At 41.8% G+C, this 18,527-nt stretch overlaps 1 protein-coding gene across 3 annotated transcripts; it reads left to right on the top strand.

Moving 5' to 3' along the window:
* Nucleotides 1–4,989: 4,989 nt before the first annotated feature.
* Nucleotides 4,990–17,396, top strand: PAK1IP1 (PAK1 interacting protein 1). 3 transcript variants are annotated; one of them, XM_007524264.3, is made up of 10 exons: nt 4,990–5,148; nt 7,561–7,723; nt 10,961–11,081; nt 11,155–11,229; nt 11,977–12,029; nt 12,814–12,959; nt 13,049–13,146; nt 15,687–15,786; nt 16,683–16,803; nt 16,948–17,396. In XM_007524264.3, exons 1-10 carry the CDS (start codon nt 5,065–5,067, stop codon nt 17,142–17,144), a joined length of 1,158 nt encoding a protein of 385 aa, XP_007524326.1. In that variant the 5' UTR covers nt 4,990–5,064; the 3' UTR covers nt 17,145–17,396. The 3 variants fall into 3 exon arrangements, with proteins under 3 accessions (XP_007524326.1, XP_060045155.1, XP_060045154.1); XM_060189172.1 differs by having other exon boundaries at nt 4,991–5,148; nt 7,558–7,723; nt 16,683–16,799; nt 16,947–17,396; XM_060189171.1 differs by having other exon boundaries at nt 4,991–5,148; nt 7,558–7,723.
* Nucleotides 17,397–18,527: the final 1,131 nt, after the last annotated feature.

Below are 18,527 nucleotides of genomic sequence, written 5' to 3'. Positions count from 1 at the left end.
GGTGGGGAGCCATGGGCTTGAACCTGGATCCTTAAACCAGTCCTTGCACTTTGCGCCCCATGTGCTTAACCTGCTGTGCTACCACCCAACTCCCAGTGAGCCCTCTTACTAGGCTTCAGAGCCAATTATATTTTTAGAAGATTTTTGTAAAAAAAACTGGAGTAAAAATTCAAATAACAAGTTTGGTGTCTAATATTTGAATTGTAAATGGGTAAGTGCCAGTGTTGGTATGCATGAGACCCCTTCTGTTTCATTTGGTTTAAATCCCCCCTGCTTAACACTATTCTATTTACATAACCACTGTTAACAAGTTCCACCCTCCCTCCAGGGCATTGTGGTTCAGTGATAGGATTCTCTCCTGCTCTGCCCCTTCTTTGTCACACTCTGATTTTCACCAGTCACTTTTCTCTCCACCCTCTCTATGTCACATCCTGTTTCCACCCTACTTGGGAAGTATATATAAAGACAGCATTGTGAGTTTTAGAGTACTTTACTTTGAGTTTAACTTAGCTCGTCTTAGATTGTGCTGCGTCCTGCATGAATAAAGAGATACTGCCTACAGCTCAACCATAAGTCCCTGGTCGTCTGTTACCCGCCCGTGAAGCCAGCCCGGAGAAAACAACATAACCCTTCGAAAACAACATGCCAGTCTGATCAGAGATACTGAATATAGCAGTAAACCTTACTGTGTAACAAGTTCAAATTAACTTCTTTTTCATAATATAGCCCTCTATTTTTTATATTTATTTATTTATTTTCCCTTTTGTTGCCCTTGTTTTATTGTTGTAGTTATTATTGTTGTTGTCGTTGTTGGATAGGACAGAGAGAAATGGAGAGAGAAGGGGAAGACAGAGGGGGGAGAGATAGACACCTGCAGACCTGCTTCACCACTTGTGAAGTGACCCCCCCTGCAGATAGACACCTGCAGTTGGGGAGTCGGGGCTCGAACTGGGATCCTTCCGCAGGTCCCTGCACTTTGCGCCACCTGCGCTTAACCTGCTGCACTACCGCCCGACTCCCAGTCCTCTATTTTTTATTATCTTTATTTATTTGATAGAGACAGCCAGAAATTGAGAGGAAGAGAGAGATAGAAAGGGAGAGAGACAGAGACACCTGCAATTCTCCTTCACCACTTGTGAAGCTTTCCCCCTGCAGGTGGAGACCAACGACTTGAACCCCGGTCCTTGTACATTGTAACATGTGCACTCAACCAGGTGCGGCACTACTCAGTCCCATCAAATTAACTTCTAAATCATATTGAGTACAAAATTTACCAAACAACAGTTGAGTTTTGGGAGGGTAATGAGGGAGAACACCAAAGGTATTCCGAAAAAAACAGAATATGTAAATACATGGTTCTTAATGTTTTGTTTTAAAAAAATGGATAAGGGCAGATTCCTTTCTCACCAAAATTAACATACAATATGGAATAAAATGCAAGGAAACTTCCTTTTTTTTTTTTTAAGTTAGATGATGAAGTTTTCAAGAACTGTCTTACTTATTCATTTTTTGTCTCAGGACCAGAGAATACCCACCACAAGATTCACTCTTTGGAACTTAGTTTCTAATGTAAACAGTAATAGAAAATAATTTAAATAGAGGCCAGGGGGTGGTGTACCCGGTTGAGCGCTCATGTTATAAAGCGCAAAAACCCAGGTGCAAGCTCACGGCCCTTTCCACATGCAGGGGGAAGGAAAGCTGTGCAAGTGGTGAAGCAGTGCTGCAGGTGTCTCTCAGTCTCTCTCCCTCTCTATCTCTTCCTACCCTCTCAATTTCTGGCTGTTTCTATCCAATAAATAAAGATAATAGAAAAAAAAACAATTTTTTTAAACATTTGTTAATAAAGACAGCTAGCACAAAAAAAGAATCACTACGAATGCAGGTTTTCCAGAGACTGTGGGTTGTGGATCTGAAATGCTTCTGGTGAACCATTCACACATGGAAGCTTGAAAAGCTTCCAAGCATGGGGCTCATGCTTCAGGAGCTCTTGCACTTGGAGGCACGCCCATGGCAGGGCCTTGCCTGCACTGCAAGGACAACCGCAGCACCCAGAGAGGTCCTTTCTACAGGCTCACTAGGTTCAATTGGAGCTGAGTCTGAGTTAAACATGTAGGAGAGAAGAAATGATCTCGAAAACAAAGGATGAACAGCTGCAGGACAGGCATCTAGGTGTGTATGCCTCCTCACATCAAGTATCCAAGTTCAGGCATCTGTGCCACGGCCGTAACTCAACTGAACCTTGTGTCAGACGCTGCCATTTCTTTTTCTTTTTCTTTTTTAATCTTTATTGGATAGAGAAAGTCAGAAATTGAGAGGAAAGGGGGAGATGTAAATCTATGCAAATTAAGGCTCTTCCCTGTCCTACTAGGGAAAGAGACAAGCTGAGGGTATGGATCGACCTCTCAAGGCCCATGTCCAGCAGAGAAGTAATTACACAAGCCAGAACACCTACCTTCTGTACCCCAGAGAGATCTTTGGTCCATATTCCCAGAGGGGGAGAAATAACAAGGGGAAGATGACCAGAGGGCTCTGAACTCCACCTCCATCAGGAACCAGAGACGGGGAGGAAAAAGGGAGGGGTGTTTGGATGTAGTAATAGGCATAGGCTTGACTTGAAAAGATGGGACCTTAAAAAAGATGAGCAGGGAGCATATCTAGGTCTAAGCAGAAACTATTTGATTAGGTACCTTATGATGTCTTTTTAGGTCTTTCTGCCTGCTTGCTACATTTATTGACTCACCGCAGACTACTGTGCACTTTTGCTTTAAGGTCTATGGTTTCCTCCAACTTCTGGATACATGTACCTCACCTACCTTCTACTGCACTCTCAATCACTTCAAAGCTAACCTTGTCAGGCAAAGTAAGGACTACAAAAGCTGAATAAAGGCAAGAGACTGGCATACTTTAATGATGACTCTTTCGTCATTACCAGGCCACCCCATCACCTGGGGCCCTAGTCAAGGAATCTTGGGAATCCCACACAAACATGATGGGCCTAGACCTCTAACAGATTCCTCTCTCCAGTGTCACTGGTTATCTCCATCAAGAACAACATAATGGACCCCTCTGTGGGCCCCATATAGGACCTGGCCCTCAATGTGGACCAATAAAGGGTGGGGAGTATTTCATTCTCCAAAGGGAGGTTAGATAGTATCATCTGCCTGTCACCCGAGGATGATGGGTCCTGAAATTAGTGCAGCCTGGAATGTTCCTAGCCGTGACCACAGAATGCAAGCTCACACCTATAGAGATGCAGGTTACATAGGCTCTTGTGCTGACTATGGGCCCCAGATCAAATCGATGGGATTTTCAGTTAACAATATTTATACACCTTTTCCGTATTTGGGAGCTACTCTCTTCCCTGATCCAGCTTTCTGGTCTTTTCTCCAGCCATGACATCATCTCCCCAGACAATAACCTGGGTCCACCTGCATGTCAGAGGTCAGGCTCAGGCAAAACTAGTAGATCATGGGCCCTTTGGGATACACCGAAATTAAACCCAGCCTTTTCCAAAACGGACTCCAAATCTTCATCTGCAACATCCCAGCCTTTAGGTTCATGATTACTCAACACTTTGTTCTGCTATCTTAACTCTTTCTCAGCCAACAGGTTCCAGATGCTACCATGAGGCCAACCAGACATCTGGTTGTCTGGTGGACAGACAACCCCACCAATGTGTCCTGGAGCTCCGATTCCCCAGAGCCCTGCCCCACTAGGGAAAGAGAGAGGCAGGCTGGGAGTATGGATCGACCTGCCAACGCCCATGTTCAGTGGGGAAGCAATTACAGAAGCCAGACCACCTTCTGCATCCCACAATGACCTTGGGTCCATACTCCCAGAGGGTTAAAGAATAGGAAAGCTACCAGGGGATGGGATGGGATGGGATATGGAGTTCTGGTGGTGGGAATTGTGTGGAGTTGTATCCCTCTTAACCTATGCTCTTGTCAGTGTTTCCATTTTATAAATAAAAAATACATAAACAAATATAGACAGCCCGTATCTACAACCTTGGGAGAACTGCTTACAATGGAGGGATTGGGGATTCAGAACTGGTGCTGTAACCCTGTATCTCATAATTTTATAAATCAATATCAAATCACTAATTAAAAAAAGTAAAACAACAACAACAAATTATGGCTCTGCAATCTTGTGCCTTTTGACTTCACACGTAAACACAAGTGGGGGAGGGTGATTAAACTGGAATCAACTTGAGAGTCTCGGCTCCCCTGACCACCACGTCCCGGGGTCGCTCCTCTGCGGGTCTCCCGGGCTGGAGCCGGTGCAGACCGAGTCGGGCCAGGTGTGTGGGCGACCGCCCGCTCCGTAAGCCAAGCACTCGAGCACTGGCAGCGCAGGCCAGAGGTCTGTAGTGAAAGCTCTGGGGCGTCTAGCAGAGGAACTGGTGTTCCCTCTTTTTTTTTTTTTTTTTTTTTTTGCCTCCAGGGTTATCGCTGGGGCTCGATGCTTGCACTACGAATCCTCTGCTCTTAGAGGCTATTTTTCCCTATTTTGCTGCTCATGTTGTTATAGGTGTTGTTGTTGATAGGACAGACAGAAATCCAGAGGAGGGGAGACAGAGAAAGGGAGGGAAAGACGCTTAACCCTCCGCGCCACCGCCCAGCCCTCGGTATCAACCCAAACACCGACTCGCCCCCACCCCCGACTCAGCTCGTGACTACCCAGCTCTTTCCCGAACCTCCCGAGACCGCCCCTCTCTCCCCGCCCTCGACGTCACAGAGACGAGGGCTTCTGCGGAGGAAGTCCCGCCCCACGTTCTGAGGACGTGCCTCGCTCATAGATTCCCAGAATGTGCCTGAAAACCTCCACATTTTTTTTCTCCTCACAAAGAGAACCTTCTCCTGTAGTATCCTTCCATATCATTCCCTCGGAAATTCCACGGTAACTTTGAGCGCTGAAAGGATTTCCACGGATACAGGCACGCAAAAAACACCCGTGTGGCATGACGTAGAACTCACGCGCCCAAAAGGGAAGGACCCTTTCCTCGCGCGTCGACTCGGTCACATCCGTGTCGCAGCCGGCTGTGTGAGAGGCACGCGGCGAGTGATGGAGCTGGTGGCTGGCTGCTACGAGCAGGTCCTTTTCGGCTTCTCTGTGCTCCCGGAGCCTGCGGCGAACGGAAACCACAAGGTGAGAGCCAGCCCGGAGGGTCGCGAAGGGGCGGGGAGGGTAAATGTGGGTCCAGTATTCCAGTTTAGGAGGCTCAAGCATTGAGCTACTCTGTAGAAGCACTGTGCATCGCTACTGTTACAGCAGACATCCTGACCTCGGTGCACGAAGGAAGCAGTGTCTCCACTACTGGGTTCTAATCGCGGGATCATTATTTTCGGTGGAGATAGAAAAAAAAGATGTGTGAGTCATGTCCTAGAGATCGTCCACGTAAAGGGGAGAGGATCGAGGAGACACACGGCGAGAAGTGAAAACAAAACGTGCTGTCATTTTATTAGCCCTGTCTAGTTGTTGTTTTGCAAGTAATATTTCTCAGAGACCAAATGAGTACTAATTTACGAAGAAATCAAGATGTCTGTTCAGAGTGAGAGCATTGAAAGTACTGGTCTTGGTTAGTTGCTTTAGTTAATTTTGTTTTCTGGTTAGCGTGCTTGGTCTTTGGCTCAAAGGTGACATGTTTTGCGTATTTAAAGGTAATGCTATTGTGTTCTCCTCGGAATCAAAACCACTTGTGTCCCAGACACATCGTCTTCCTCACAGCAATCTTCAAAGGAAGATCTAGTAATTCTCGTTTCACAGAGGAGCCTGGAGTTGAGATAGTTTGGTTCACTGACCTGCTCAAGTCCACATAGCTAATAAATGCCATATCTAGGACTTATTTCTCACATGTTTCTGACACTTAAAAAAATTTTTTTTGACACTTGAAACTCTTAGTAATACTAGTAGTTGTATATTTACAATACATTTATTTTTTTGGAGTACTCCTAAACTCAGACAGACAGAAGTCCATATAACTGAAATTCCTTCTGCAATATTCACAAGCAAAGGTTGTTCTTTATCTTGTTTACTTTTAAATCTTATTCTGTGATTGATAACTGTAGCAACTTCTCAAGACTATATCTTTATGATAGAGACAGGCTGGAGGTATGGATCGACCTGTCAACACCCATGTCCAGCAGAGAGGCAATTACAGAAGCCAGACCTTCCGCCTGTACCCATAAAAATCGTTGGTCCAGATTCCCAGAGGGATAAAGAATAGGGAATCTTCCACTGGAGGGGGGCGGATTTGAAACTCTGGTGGTGGGAATTGTATGGAACTGCACTCCTCTTACCCAAAATCTTGTTGATCACTATTAAATCACTAATAAAAAAAAGAATATATCTTTATGTAAAAAAGACTCCCTAGGCTCTAATTGAAGGATATAATGTAGGAATTAATTTGCAATAACATATGTCAGAACATGTCCAAAGAAGTTTGGTGGGGCCTTTTCTTCCTTGGTTTTTGTTGGTGTTTTGCTGATACTTTCGATGCCACTTCTTCAATTTAAGGGCTGTGTGTGTGTGTGTGTGTGTGTGTGTGTGTGTTTGTCAGCTGTCATTCTTTGTCTATCCAAGCAGCTGTCTTACCCAACCCCAGCATTAAAAGACAATGAGTGTAGAGTTCCTGTTTGTTGTTGTTTGCTTGTTTGGTGCCAGGAATCTATCCCAGCGCCTTACGCATGCAAATCAAGTGCTTTGCAACCAAGGTGTATCTCCAGCCAATGTAAGAAAAAGCTTACACTTCATTGTGTCATTCTCTAAAGCTCATGAAGGGGTGCTAGTGTAAATGCTCTGAAAGGATACCAGTGAAAGTATGCTGCTACCCTGTTTGTTTTTGTTTGTGACAGCAACACTGATTTGTTTATTTGTTCCCACCTTTCCTGTGGGAATCATTGTTCCATTAGAAAAGGGATGTACGTGTGATCTTTGTTGTTGTGTGTGAGAAGAGGGGAAGCTAGAGAGGGACAGAGACAGAGACATTTGCAGCCCTGCTTCACCACTCATGAAGCCTTCCCCCTTGCAGGTGGGGACCAGAGGCTTGAACGTGGGAGGCTGGTGCACTGAAATGTGTGCACTAAACCAGGTGCGCCACTGCTTGGCTCCTTCTGTCTCTATCTTTAATAATAATAGTAGTAATAGTAATAATAATGCCAAAGCACTGAAGCCTTCTCTTGTGTAGTGGAAGCCAGACTGGAACCTGGGTTGTGTGCATGACAAATCAAAACATACTATTCAGGTGAGCTACCTTGTCCATATGTAGAGTCTGGAAGTCTTGTATGTAAGTAAATATTAAGCAATTAGTGTAGGACTGGGACTGTAAATCCCTGGTGGTCCAGTCTCCCTAGAATAGTTTGGTGTTATGGTACTCAGCTGTTCGACAGTGCCACTCCTATCTCCTTTCTTTATCTTCAGTATTCAGTTCTCAGGCTTTAATTTATTTGTCACTAAATAATTCTTTGCTTGTAGTTTTCATTGACTGTGAAAACCACTTAACTGTTTCTGAAGAACTGTGGCGAGATTTTGTCACTGAGTTTACATTTTGCACTTCAGCAGAAATGGACTCCCTTGGCTGACTTCACTCACCATGCCCATACTGCCTCGTTGTCAGCAGTGGCTGTAAATAGTCGTTTTGCAGTCACTGGGAGCAAAGATGAAACAATTCATATTTATGACATGAAGAAGAAGGTAGACCATGGGGCTCTAGTGCATCACAATGGTAAGAAAATTGTATCTATTAAGTTAGTGCTGTTAGGGTTGTTAGTATTTCACCACTTGACTTCACTTTTCACATTTAACATCTATTGTGTAGCGGATTTTATGCTAGGAAATGAAAAGTATGTGGTTCTTTGTCCTTTGTGTTACTTATAGGTTGTATCTAGGGGCCTCTGGAGTGAGGGGAAGGGGTAGGAAGCCAAGTTTTCACTGAAAGCTTCTTTAAGATAACAGCTGGATTATTTTAAGAGGGAAATATCAGTTGTTAGACAGGTGGAGTTATTGCAGAGGAGAAGGCCTTCCAGAGCAGGCAGGAGGAACCGCACGAGTAATAGCTCTTTAACTGTAGGGACTGTTAGGGACCAGTCAGTCAAGGAGGTAACAGTTGTAGCTTCAGTTCACAGATGAGGAAACCCAGGTTCTTCAAAGATGCTACACGACTAGCTCAAGGTCACAGAGCTGAGGAACCGGGCCGGGCCTTAGTCTGTACTTTTGTCCATTGCTGTGCATGGGAAAGCCAGGCAGGTCAGAGTTGTGGGAGGTAAGATGGAAGTGGGTAGCCGAGTAGATGGTACCGGACTCGGTTCCCCTGAGATTAGGAGATGAGAGCTTGAGCAGGAGGCGGGGAGTGTTGCAGGCTTGAGGAAAGAGCTGATAGTCAAGAGTGTGGGAGAGCTACTTGCTGGCAGCCAACAAAGGACAGGAAAGCCTGATTAAAGTTGAAGGTAAACATTGAGACATTTCTAAGGAAAGCAAAGGAAAGGAGAGTTACATGGTATATGCAATCAGAAGATCAATTTGCAAAGAAATTGGGACTTTTTAAAAAATATTTATTCCCTTTTGTTGCCCTTGTTGTTTTATTGTTGTTGTTATTATTGTTGTTATTATTGATGTCATTGTTATTGAGTAGGACAGAGAGAAATGGAGAGAGATGGGGAAGAGAAAGATAGACACCTGCAGACCTGCTTCACCGCTTGTGAAGTGACTCCCCTGCAGGTGGGGAGCCAGGGGCTCGAACCGGGATCCTTACGTCGGTCCTTGGGCTTTGTGCCATATGTGTTCCCAGAATTGGGACTTTTGATACAAGAATTGCTTGTCAACCTAGAGGGCATGAAGGGTCTACGGTTTTCCGAGAATGTGCAGGTGGCTGGTGAAGAAAGGCAGGCAAGCAGAGATGGGCAGATGTGAATGAGCAGACTCACTTCACTACGAGCAACTCCAGGTGGTAGCTGTATCCCACTATAGGTGTGAGAAAGAGGCCTGTGGGGCTGGATAGCATAATGGTTATACAAAGAGGCCCTCATCCCTGAGCCCCCAAAGTCCTACCATAAGCCAGAGCTGAGCGGTGCTCTGGTTAAAAAAAAAAAAAAAAGGGTGGTGTGGTGTGGGGGGAGAAGCAGAAATTGTTGGAATTAAGGTCAGGGGGTAGTGACTCTCAAGTCATTAATGGGTTTTTGTATCAATAGTGATGGTGACAGATCAAAGGATAGCAAGACTTTTGTTTTCTTGGCATTTCCTCAAGGGACAGAAAACTTAGCATAGTCAAATCAGGTTTGTACTTAGGATAACTCAGTCATGTTGGTGTTCTTCAGTGACAGGTCGATAAAACAGGAGACCTGAGCCCTCATGACTCGGACAGTTCAGAAGTTTCACACCGAGCATTGGTTTCTAATTTGGGGCAGTCAATGTCTTTCTTCCATTAACTAGTCTTTAGCTATAGCTAGCTGTCTTGCATTTCAGCAGAGGTGAAACGCAACATAAATTCTTTCTTCCACTCAGTATCTTTTTAAAAAATAAAAAATTATTTATTTGTTTTTGTCTCCAGGGTTATTGCTGGGGCCCAGTGACTACCCTATGAATCCACTGCTCCTGGAGGCCATTTTTTTCCATTTTTTTGCCCTTGTTGTTTATCGTTGTTGTTGTTGTTATTGCTGTCATTGTTGTTGGATAGGACAGAGAGAAATGGAGAGAGGGGAAGACAGAGAAGGGGAGAAAAAGATAAGACACCGCAGACCTGCTTCAGCATCATTTGAAATGACCCACCTGCAAGTGGGGAGCCGGTGGCTGGAACCAGGATCCTTACACTGGTCCTTGCGCTTCATGCCATGTGCCCTTAACCCACTGTGCTACCGCTCAGCCCCCTCCGCTCAGTATCTTAATTCCACTTCATATCAGTGAAGTTTCTCTGTCCCCTAGACTTGACAGCAGTAAGTTAAATTTGTTCTGTCCAAACCCATTTCTCAATGAGAAAGAGACTCACATTGAAGAAACGAGTTTGGATGGAGGATGAATGAAGTAGCGTGTGCTGACTTTTCTTCATTCCTTGTGCAAGACTTGGCTGTAGATAAGCTCTTTCCTGGGACCAGAGGGAGCCATGAACAGAAGGAGCAGAAGATGTGGGAAATCAATTTTCAAATTAAGTACTAGGGTAATAGGGAAACTGAGGGAACATAGGCAAAGATGGCTAAAATCTCCCACTAAGAAGAAAAGTGGTGTGGAAGCCCACATTATTCATGCTGTTTTCTGGTATAGAATTTTTCATCAGAAGATTGTTTTTTTATTTGTTTTTATTTTTTAAATATATAAAAGTCAGTGCAGTGGATTGACAGAACATATACAGACAGGCAGTAATAACCTTAGAGTCCATGACTTTTATTTTCTAAGGGACAATACGGTAAATACTTAGTTTTCTGCTCAAATATTCCAAGCCAACCATATTCCAAGTTTATAACTATGGAGACAGAACAGGAAAATGAGTTGATTAGTTTAAATCTGTATCTCCAGATAGAGAAACTGCTGAAAATGTTTGCTCTTATATTAAAAAAGTTTTCATTTAAGACTTTTAAAGTACATTTCACAAAATACTGAGCCAGTATGTTTTTTAAAAAGCCATAGCAGAGTCTTTACATCAAAGTGGAGTTTCTTACAAAATGAATATTAAAAAAAGTACTTTTGTTTAAGAATAGGAAAGCTTTCAAGGGAGGGGATGGGATAAGGAACTCTGGTAGTAGGAATTGTACCCCTTTTATCCTATGGTCTTGTTGATATTTTATAAATAAAAAATATTTTTGTTGGGGAGACTAATGGTTCACAGTAAATATAGTTGTTGATAAACGTGTAAAAATTCTCAGTTTTCTGCGTAACACTCTTACCCGTAGCCAGGGTCCTCCTGCACCATCATGCACCCCCTGAAGGCACCCCCTCCCCGGTATTTATTTTGCCTACTTTGGTCATTCCACAGGCACAATAACTTGTCTGAAATTTCATGGCAACCGGCACTTAATCAGCGGGGCAGAAGACGGACTCATTTGTGTGTGGGATGCCAAGAACTGGGAATGTTTGAAGTCCATTAGAGCTCACAAGTGAGTTCAGTCCTGTCCAAGTGTAGATTCTAGGTGTGGTCAAGTTGAGAACTAACCATTGGTTTTCTTTTAGAGGACATGTGACCTTTCTTTCTATTCACCCATCTGGCAAGTTGGCCCTGTCTGTAGGAACAGATAAGACACTAAGGTAAGTCATTAATGCTCCAAAGCATCTTTACGGGGCGGGGGGGAGAGGGGGCAGGCAGTGACGCACCTGGTTAAGCACACAAACTACAGTGCGTTAGGACTAGGATTCAAATTCTTGGTCCCCACCTGCAGGGGGAAAGCTTTATGAGTGGTGAAGCAGAGCTGCAGGTCTCTCTGTGTGTCTCTCCCTATCTCCTCTTCCCCTCTGCATTTCTTTCTGTCTCCATCCAGTAATGACTAAATTAAAATTTTTTTAAAAAGCATCTTTACAAAGTTGTGTTCTTCGCTCCCCAAATACAGGAACACTTTGCCAGAGTATCTTTACTGTAGCAGTTAGGTAGTGTTTCTGTTCTACTTAAGATATTAAAGGCTGAAAGATAGTAAACCTTTTCATGATGTTAGGAGGAAAGTAACACATTTTATATTTAGATGTTCATATTCGGTTGTCGGGAAAATACATCATAACCTCTGACAACATTTCTTTCCAGTGGTTGTAAGTTACGAAGTGGTGATCCTCAAAAGAAATGTCATGGGGGGGGTGGCATTTGGAAAACATAAGTAGGTATGAGAACAAGACAACCTTGAGTTTTGCTTGAATATCAGATGTTGCTGTAAGAAGGGTAGACATTCTTCTTAATAGCTTAGTATTCAGTAAATTGTTATTTAAGTAAGTCTTCATTATGCTTATCTCTACACTTAGTAAAAGGTAGTTGATGATCATGCCTTCAGTAAGCTTCCTGTTTTGCAGAACTTGGAATCTTGTGGAAGGAAGATCTGCCTTCATAAAAAATATAAAACAAAGTGAGTATTTTTAACAGGAATGCAACCTAATACTAGCTTGAAGGATTAAGACTGTGTACATGTATGCATCCATTTCCGCACATGATACAGAGCAAATGCTTAAGTTGCTTTCTTTTTAAAATTATTATTATTATTTACTTACTATGGTCAGGGCAGAGTGAGCCAGGGTATTGTCCTAGTTATGCGGTTCCAGGGATGGAACTCAAAACCTCATATGTGCAAGACTGGTGCACCACTCACTGCACAGCCTCTAGAGCCACTAGGTTGTTTTCTTTACCATTTTGTATTAGATGCTTGTCTTGTCACGGGTCTGCCATCTATCAGCGGTATGCTGTTTAATTTTAACTTGTAAAATTTGGATGATTGGTATGCTATGAAGATCAAGTGGGGTAGTGGGTGTTAAAAGGCAGTATACATATCTTGTGTATTAGTACTGCTTTGTTTTGTTTTGGTCGACTCCGGGCATAGTTTTCAGACATGTGGTTTCACAGCTCCCGAGTCTCCTTTTCATTTCGGTGGGAAGACACATAGGTAGAGACACCACAGCACTGGATCGTCCCCTTTGCACACATGGCAAAGTGCATGACCTACCTGGTAAACTTTCTCCCAGAGCTGATTTTTTTTTTTTTACACAGATAATAGATTAGATTTAGATTGTTCATTAGCATGGCAGATCATGAGTCCGAACATCGCTCTAGTATATTTGATTATGGTATCACCACCTCCTGGCCTACACTGTCATCTTTTTGTGAAATAAAAAGTCTTTGTCCTTTTCAACTTACAGATGCTCACATAGTGGAGTGGTCCCCGAGAGGAGAGAAGTATGTAGTTGTTACACTGAGTAAAATCGATGTTTATCACCTTGACACTGCCTCTGTCAGTGGCACCATCACAAATGAAAAGAGAGTGTCTTCTGTTACATTTCTTTCAGTAAGTTCCACCAATTGTGGGGCTAATTGAGTGTCCGTGGTGGCGGCCGGGACTGTTGAAGGCATCCTGGTTATTCTTTCCCTTCCCAGGAGTCTGTGCTGGCAGTGGCTGGAGATGAAGAAACTGTAAGATTTTTTGACTGTGATTCACTAACGTGCCTCTGTGAATTTAAAGCCCACGAAAATAGGTATATATAAATATATATATAAGTTTTTGGTGTTGTTGTTACTAAACAATTTAACACTGATTTACAGTGTTATAATGTTTTAGGAACATAATTTCATTTATATATGTATATCACACACACACTTTCAACATTTTAGGACCTTTACACCAGAGTCTTATTCTTTGGACTTTTTCCTAGACCAGTTTTTTTCCTCTACCAGTTTTCAGTCTTGTCAATTTGTGTGTGGGGATTTTTTTTTTTTTTTTTTTTTGCCTGTTGTTTGTTATTTGTGTTTGAAAGTTCATTTGTTTTAGCTATTTATAGTCCACAAATAAGTATCTTAGTTTTATGCTGCTCACTATCTCTAGTGGTTGATACTGAGTCTCAAAGTAAATGATAGAAATTACATCGCAGTATGTAATGAAGGTGGAATCCAAGCCCAATTTTCTGTTTTTGCTTCTCTGAAATATTTCTTTTCTTTTTTTGTACCATTTGAGTCTTCTGTATATGTGTTTTTACCACTCTTACTGGAGCAACTTTTCATTCAGATAAGAAAAAGGAAAAGACACCATATCAGTGGAGCTTCTCCCAGCTCTGTGGCTCTCCCATGTGGTGCCAGACGCTGACTTGGGCCACATACATAGACTAGAACATGCTTAACTAGATGAGCAGCCTTTTTGCCCCTGACTGTTTTCCTGTACAATTTTATTTATTAATTTTGCCACCAGGGCTTCACGTCTGCATGGATTCTACTAGTCGCAATAGATTAATCCCTTTTAGTGTCAGTATCAGAGGGAGAAAGAGAGAATGAGAAACACCACAATATATTTCATCAATTGTGAAGGTCCTCTTTTTGCATAGTGCTCCCATGTGATGCTGGAGGCTCGAACCCAAGTCTTTAAGCATGGTGAAGTGAGCTAATTGCTGGCGTGCCTGCGTGCGTGCCTGCGTGCGTGTGTGTGTGTGTGTGTGTGTTAAAGGTGGTAATATACTTTAATCTATTTAACTTGTGTGTTCTATATCTTAAGTATGTCTTAGTTTACATTTTGTAAATAATCATTAGGTTTTTAAAAAGCTGTCTTTGTAAGTGCTTAGAATGGTCTAATCTGTGCAGATCTTTACTAGGAAGCAAGTGTGTTTATTTTATGAGAGGCTAGAGTACTGCTGGAACATAGTAGATACTGAAGCTAACATATTCAGTACCTAGTTTGTTTTTTTAAGCCATGAGCTTTCTTTCTTCCTTTTTTTTTTTTTTTTAAGATTTTATTCATCCATTAATAAGAAAGATAAAAGGAGAGAAAGAATCAGACATCATGCTGGTACATTTGCTGCTGGGGATTGAACTTGGGACTTCATACTTGAGAGTCTTAATACCTTATCCACTGTGCCATCCTGACCATTAGTACCTAGTTTTGTAAGATTTTAAACCTAAGAGCAACATGATCTGATTTATATATTTTTTTAAAAAATGTTAGAGGCAAAAATGGGGGAGCTGGGCAGTGGCACACCCAGTTAAGCACACATATTACTAAGTGCAAGGACTGATGCTAGTCTCTGGGCTTGAGCCCCTGGCTCTCCACCTGCAGGGGGGAAGCGTCACAAGCAGTGAAGCAGGTCTGTAGGTATCTCTGTGTGTGGCACTCTTTCTCTCTCTCTCTCTCCCTTCATATTTCTCTCCCTCTCTCCCCCCACTCACACACACACACACACACACACTCTCTCTCTCTCTCTCTCTCTCTCTCTATATATATATATATATGTATATATATATATATCTATATATATTCCCCCCCTCCATTCCTCTCTATCCTATCCAATAACAACAACAAAAAAAGGCAAAAATGGAAGCAGAGATCAGTCAGATTTCTTGGAAACACAGAAGAAAAGTGATAGTAACTCCAATTAAGTATGATGACCCTGGAGATGAATTTATCCCCATAAGATAAATGGTCTATTCTGATCTTTTTTTAATATCTGTATGGAACTTTAGTTTCTTAAAGTGAAGGGCTTTGTTTTATTTAAAAAAAATGTTTATTCCCTTTTGTTGCCCTTGTTATTCTATTGTTGTAGTTATTGTTTTTGTTGGATAGGATAGAGAGAAATGGAGAGAGGAGGGGAAGACAGAGAGGGGGAGAGAAAGATAGACACTTGCAGACCTGCTTCACCACCTGTGAAGCGACTCCCCTGCAGGTGGAGAGCCAGGGGCTCGAACCGGAATCCTTACACTGGTCCTTGCGCTTTGCGCCACCTGAGCTTAACCCACTGCATTACTGCCGGACTCCCAAGGGCTTCGTTTTAAGTATCTTTTATTTCCTTTTTGGTAACCTGACGTATTCCCTGCGTTTTCAACATTTTTGTAAGATATAATTGACAGTCTGTGTTATCTTAGAATTTAGGCCCTGATGTAACTCACTGACCAGTAGGAAAGTGAAGCACAACTTGGGCACTTCAGAGAGCAGTCTAGAAGCAGCTGAAACATTGAGAAGCCTGTGCACAGAAACTGTATAGTGGTGTTATTCTGTCTGGAAGGAACTTTGATGGTGTTGCTATTTTTGCCGTAGGGTAAAAGACATATGCAGTTTTGAGATTCCAGAGCACCATGTCATTGTTACAGCATCAAATGATGGCTTCATCAAAATGTGGAAGCTTCAACAGAATATGGTTAGTATCTTTGCACAATTTACATATACATCTATAAGCTTTACTGGCAGAATTACTTTGAGGTAAATGAGTTGTAAAGGGTCATAAGACATAGATCTTCGAATGAACTTTTAAAACGTTTTCTAGTGGATCATCATGGTTTTACAGTTAGGGGTCCAGGGAGTCCAGAGAAAGCTCACCTGGTAGAAGGCATGCCTTGCCTTGCCTTGCATGTGGGCCAGTTTTGAGCCCCAGCATCACATGATGTGGTATAGCTCTATGTAAATGAAAATGTCTGTCTAGGAGAGGTGAAGTAGAGCATGTATGAGACCTCTGACTAAATAATAATAATAATATTTCACAGAGCTGTCTCAGCATTGATGAAGTTAAACAGGCAGGAGGCCAGAAGTGCTGTTCTTTTAGACAGAAACACACCATTTTCTCTTTACACTTGATGTTCTCTATCTGATGCTGTTAGAAGAGAGCCAGTGAGGTGACTCATTGGGAAGGGTGCCTGCATGATACGTACTAGATTTCTTCTGGACACTAAATGTTATATTCAAGAAAGGATAGGGGGCTGGTTTGTGGTACACCTAGTTGAGTGCGCACATTGCCATGCACAAGCCCCCCACTCCCTGTCTGCACTAGAGGGGGTGGAGTTTCATGAGTGGTGAGCAGTGCTGCAGGTTCTGTCTCTCCCTATGTTTCCATCTAACAAGTTTTAAATTAGGACAACTTGATTTTGACTGAATTTTTATTTTGATTAAATTATATTCATGAGCAGTAGAGGAAAAAGAAAAACCACAGAGCTCAGCTCAACTTTGGCATTGCTGTTGCCAGTGGTTGATTCTAGGACGTCACTCATGCAAGTTTTGTGCTGTTACATTGGACTATCTCCTTCACCCCTTCTGTTTTAGAAAGTCCCCCCATCTTTACTCTGCGAAGTGAACACCAACGCCAGACTAACTTGTCTTGGTGTGTGGCTGGACGGAGTGATGGGTTCAGAAGGAAGCCATCCTGCTGCAGAGCCTTCTCCTGGTAAGTGGAAAGGAATCTATAGAAACAGCTTGCTCCATTCTGACTTGTTGAAATGAAGGCGATAACATCACTTTATTGTTATTATCTTATGTTTATTTTCAAATGAGAAACAACAGTCTTTGAGTGCCTGACTTTGTGTTTTAGTTAATGAAGAAGAAGAGTCCAAAACCAGCAAAAAGCAATCTGGCTATACAGTGCAGAAAACAGAGAGGCAGTTGAAGCCTAACAAGAAGAAATGTGACAGTAGTAAGCCAGTGAGAGAAGACAGTGTGGTGTCAACCAAGAAGAGAAAAATGGAAGAAATATTGGAAAAAAAGAAGAGGAAAAAGAAGAAAATATAAGTGATACAGTGGATTCTAGTTTTTTTTCTAAGAGGAAAAAATGGGAACACTTTTCTGATGTGCCTAATTTTTTTTTTCTCTCTAGTAAAAGCTGGGACTGTAAATAGCAAGCACGTGTGACTTTATTTTTTAAGATAGTGGTAAAACTACTTTGGTAATCAGCATTTTATTATATACCATGGTGATAATTACTATATTAATGTGTAATATATACTTTTTATTGTGTAAAATAAAATATTTTTTCCCTCATAATATTGTAGTTTTAAGTATCCTTTACCAGAAACAGAAAGAACAGATAATTTTTCCAGATGCTTCTTTTAAATGGGAGAGAACAGCTTGCTTTGGCTTCTTTAAATGATTATAATACTTTCAGTGCAGATTTTATTTTTCTGGCAATAAGTAGGGATAAAAAGATTTTAATGGCAGAAAATATGCTAAGATAGAAATCACAGGTATATAAAATAAAATATGTATGTGTAAAGTGCATATTTATGTTTAGGGTTGTATGTATAAGGTTATTTAAGGACAAGAAAATGACCTTTCATTCACTTCAATCCATTAGAAAAAAAATTCATTGAGTTAATCTAACAAAGATAGTCCTTTTAAAAATATATGTGCCTTATTTATCGACAGGAGAGTGGACCAGAGTATCATTTTGCTGAAGATTGAATTTGAATCCTCACACTTTTTACCTGGGAAATGAAAACATTTCCCTTAGTAGGTGACTGGATGCTTTGAAAGGATATATTAATATGGAATCTGTAAGTTTGTATTAGCTGGACAGATGTTAATTTCTGAGGACACAAGGAGAATCCCATCTGGCACTTCAGTGCCCTTCTTTGTTATTTCAGGCCTAGCCAAGACTTCTAGGTAGGCTGAATAACAGTTGTGAGGAAGGCAGAGATTTCCCTTATGCTCCCTGTCTCCCTCCACATGCATAACTTCCCTCACCTGCATTGCTCACAAGATTTTTTTTTTTCCTAACCCAGGATGCACACATCATAATTATCCAAAGTCCACAGTTTGTTTGTTGTTGTTGTATATGTGGATTTGGACAAATATATGACGTGTGTCCACAATTACAGTATCACACGAAGTAGTTTCATTATCCTTAAGCAACCATGTACTGCCTATTCATCTCGCCATCCCACAACAGGAATTTTTTTTTTTTTTACTGGTCTACATAGTTGTGTCTTCCAGAATGTCATGTATTTGGATTCATACAGTATGCTGGCTTTTAATTTCTGTTGTTTTTCTATGAAATTCTGTTTTTAAGGTTTTTTTTTTAAGATGGTAGCTTTAAATCTTTTTTAAATTATTTTTATTATTTATTTATTTAAGAAAGACATTAACAAAACCATAGGATAAGAGGGATGCAACTCC

The sequence above is a fragment of the Erinaceus europaeus genome, chromosome 4 (assembly GCF_950295315.1).
Source record: "Erinaceus europaeus chromosome 4, mEriEur2.1, whole genome shotgun sequence".
NCBI lineage: Eukaryota > Metazoa > Chordata > Mammalia > Eulipotyphla > Erinaceidae > Erinaceus > Erinaceus europaeus.
Note: the sequence above shows the minus strand (reverse complement) of the source record. Positions and strands in the feature narration are given on the sequence as shown.

Excerpts from the sequence above, each read along its gene's own strand:
- PAK1IP1 (XM_060189171.1), top strand. The coding sequence starts at position 5,065 with ATGGAGCTGGTGGCTGGCTGCTACGAGCAGGTCCTTTTCGGCTTCTCT. Across the intron at positions 15,787-16,682 it reads GGAAGCTTCAACAGAATATG|AAAGTCCCCCCATCTTTACT; the intron begins GTTAGTATCTTT and ends CTTCTGTTTTAG. Across the intron at positions 16,804-16,947 it reads TGCTGCAGAGCCTTCTCCTG|TTAATGAAGAAGAAGAGTCC; the intron begins GTAAGTGGAAAG and ends TTTGTGTTTTAG.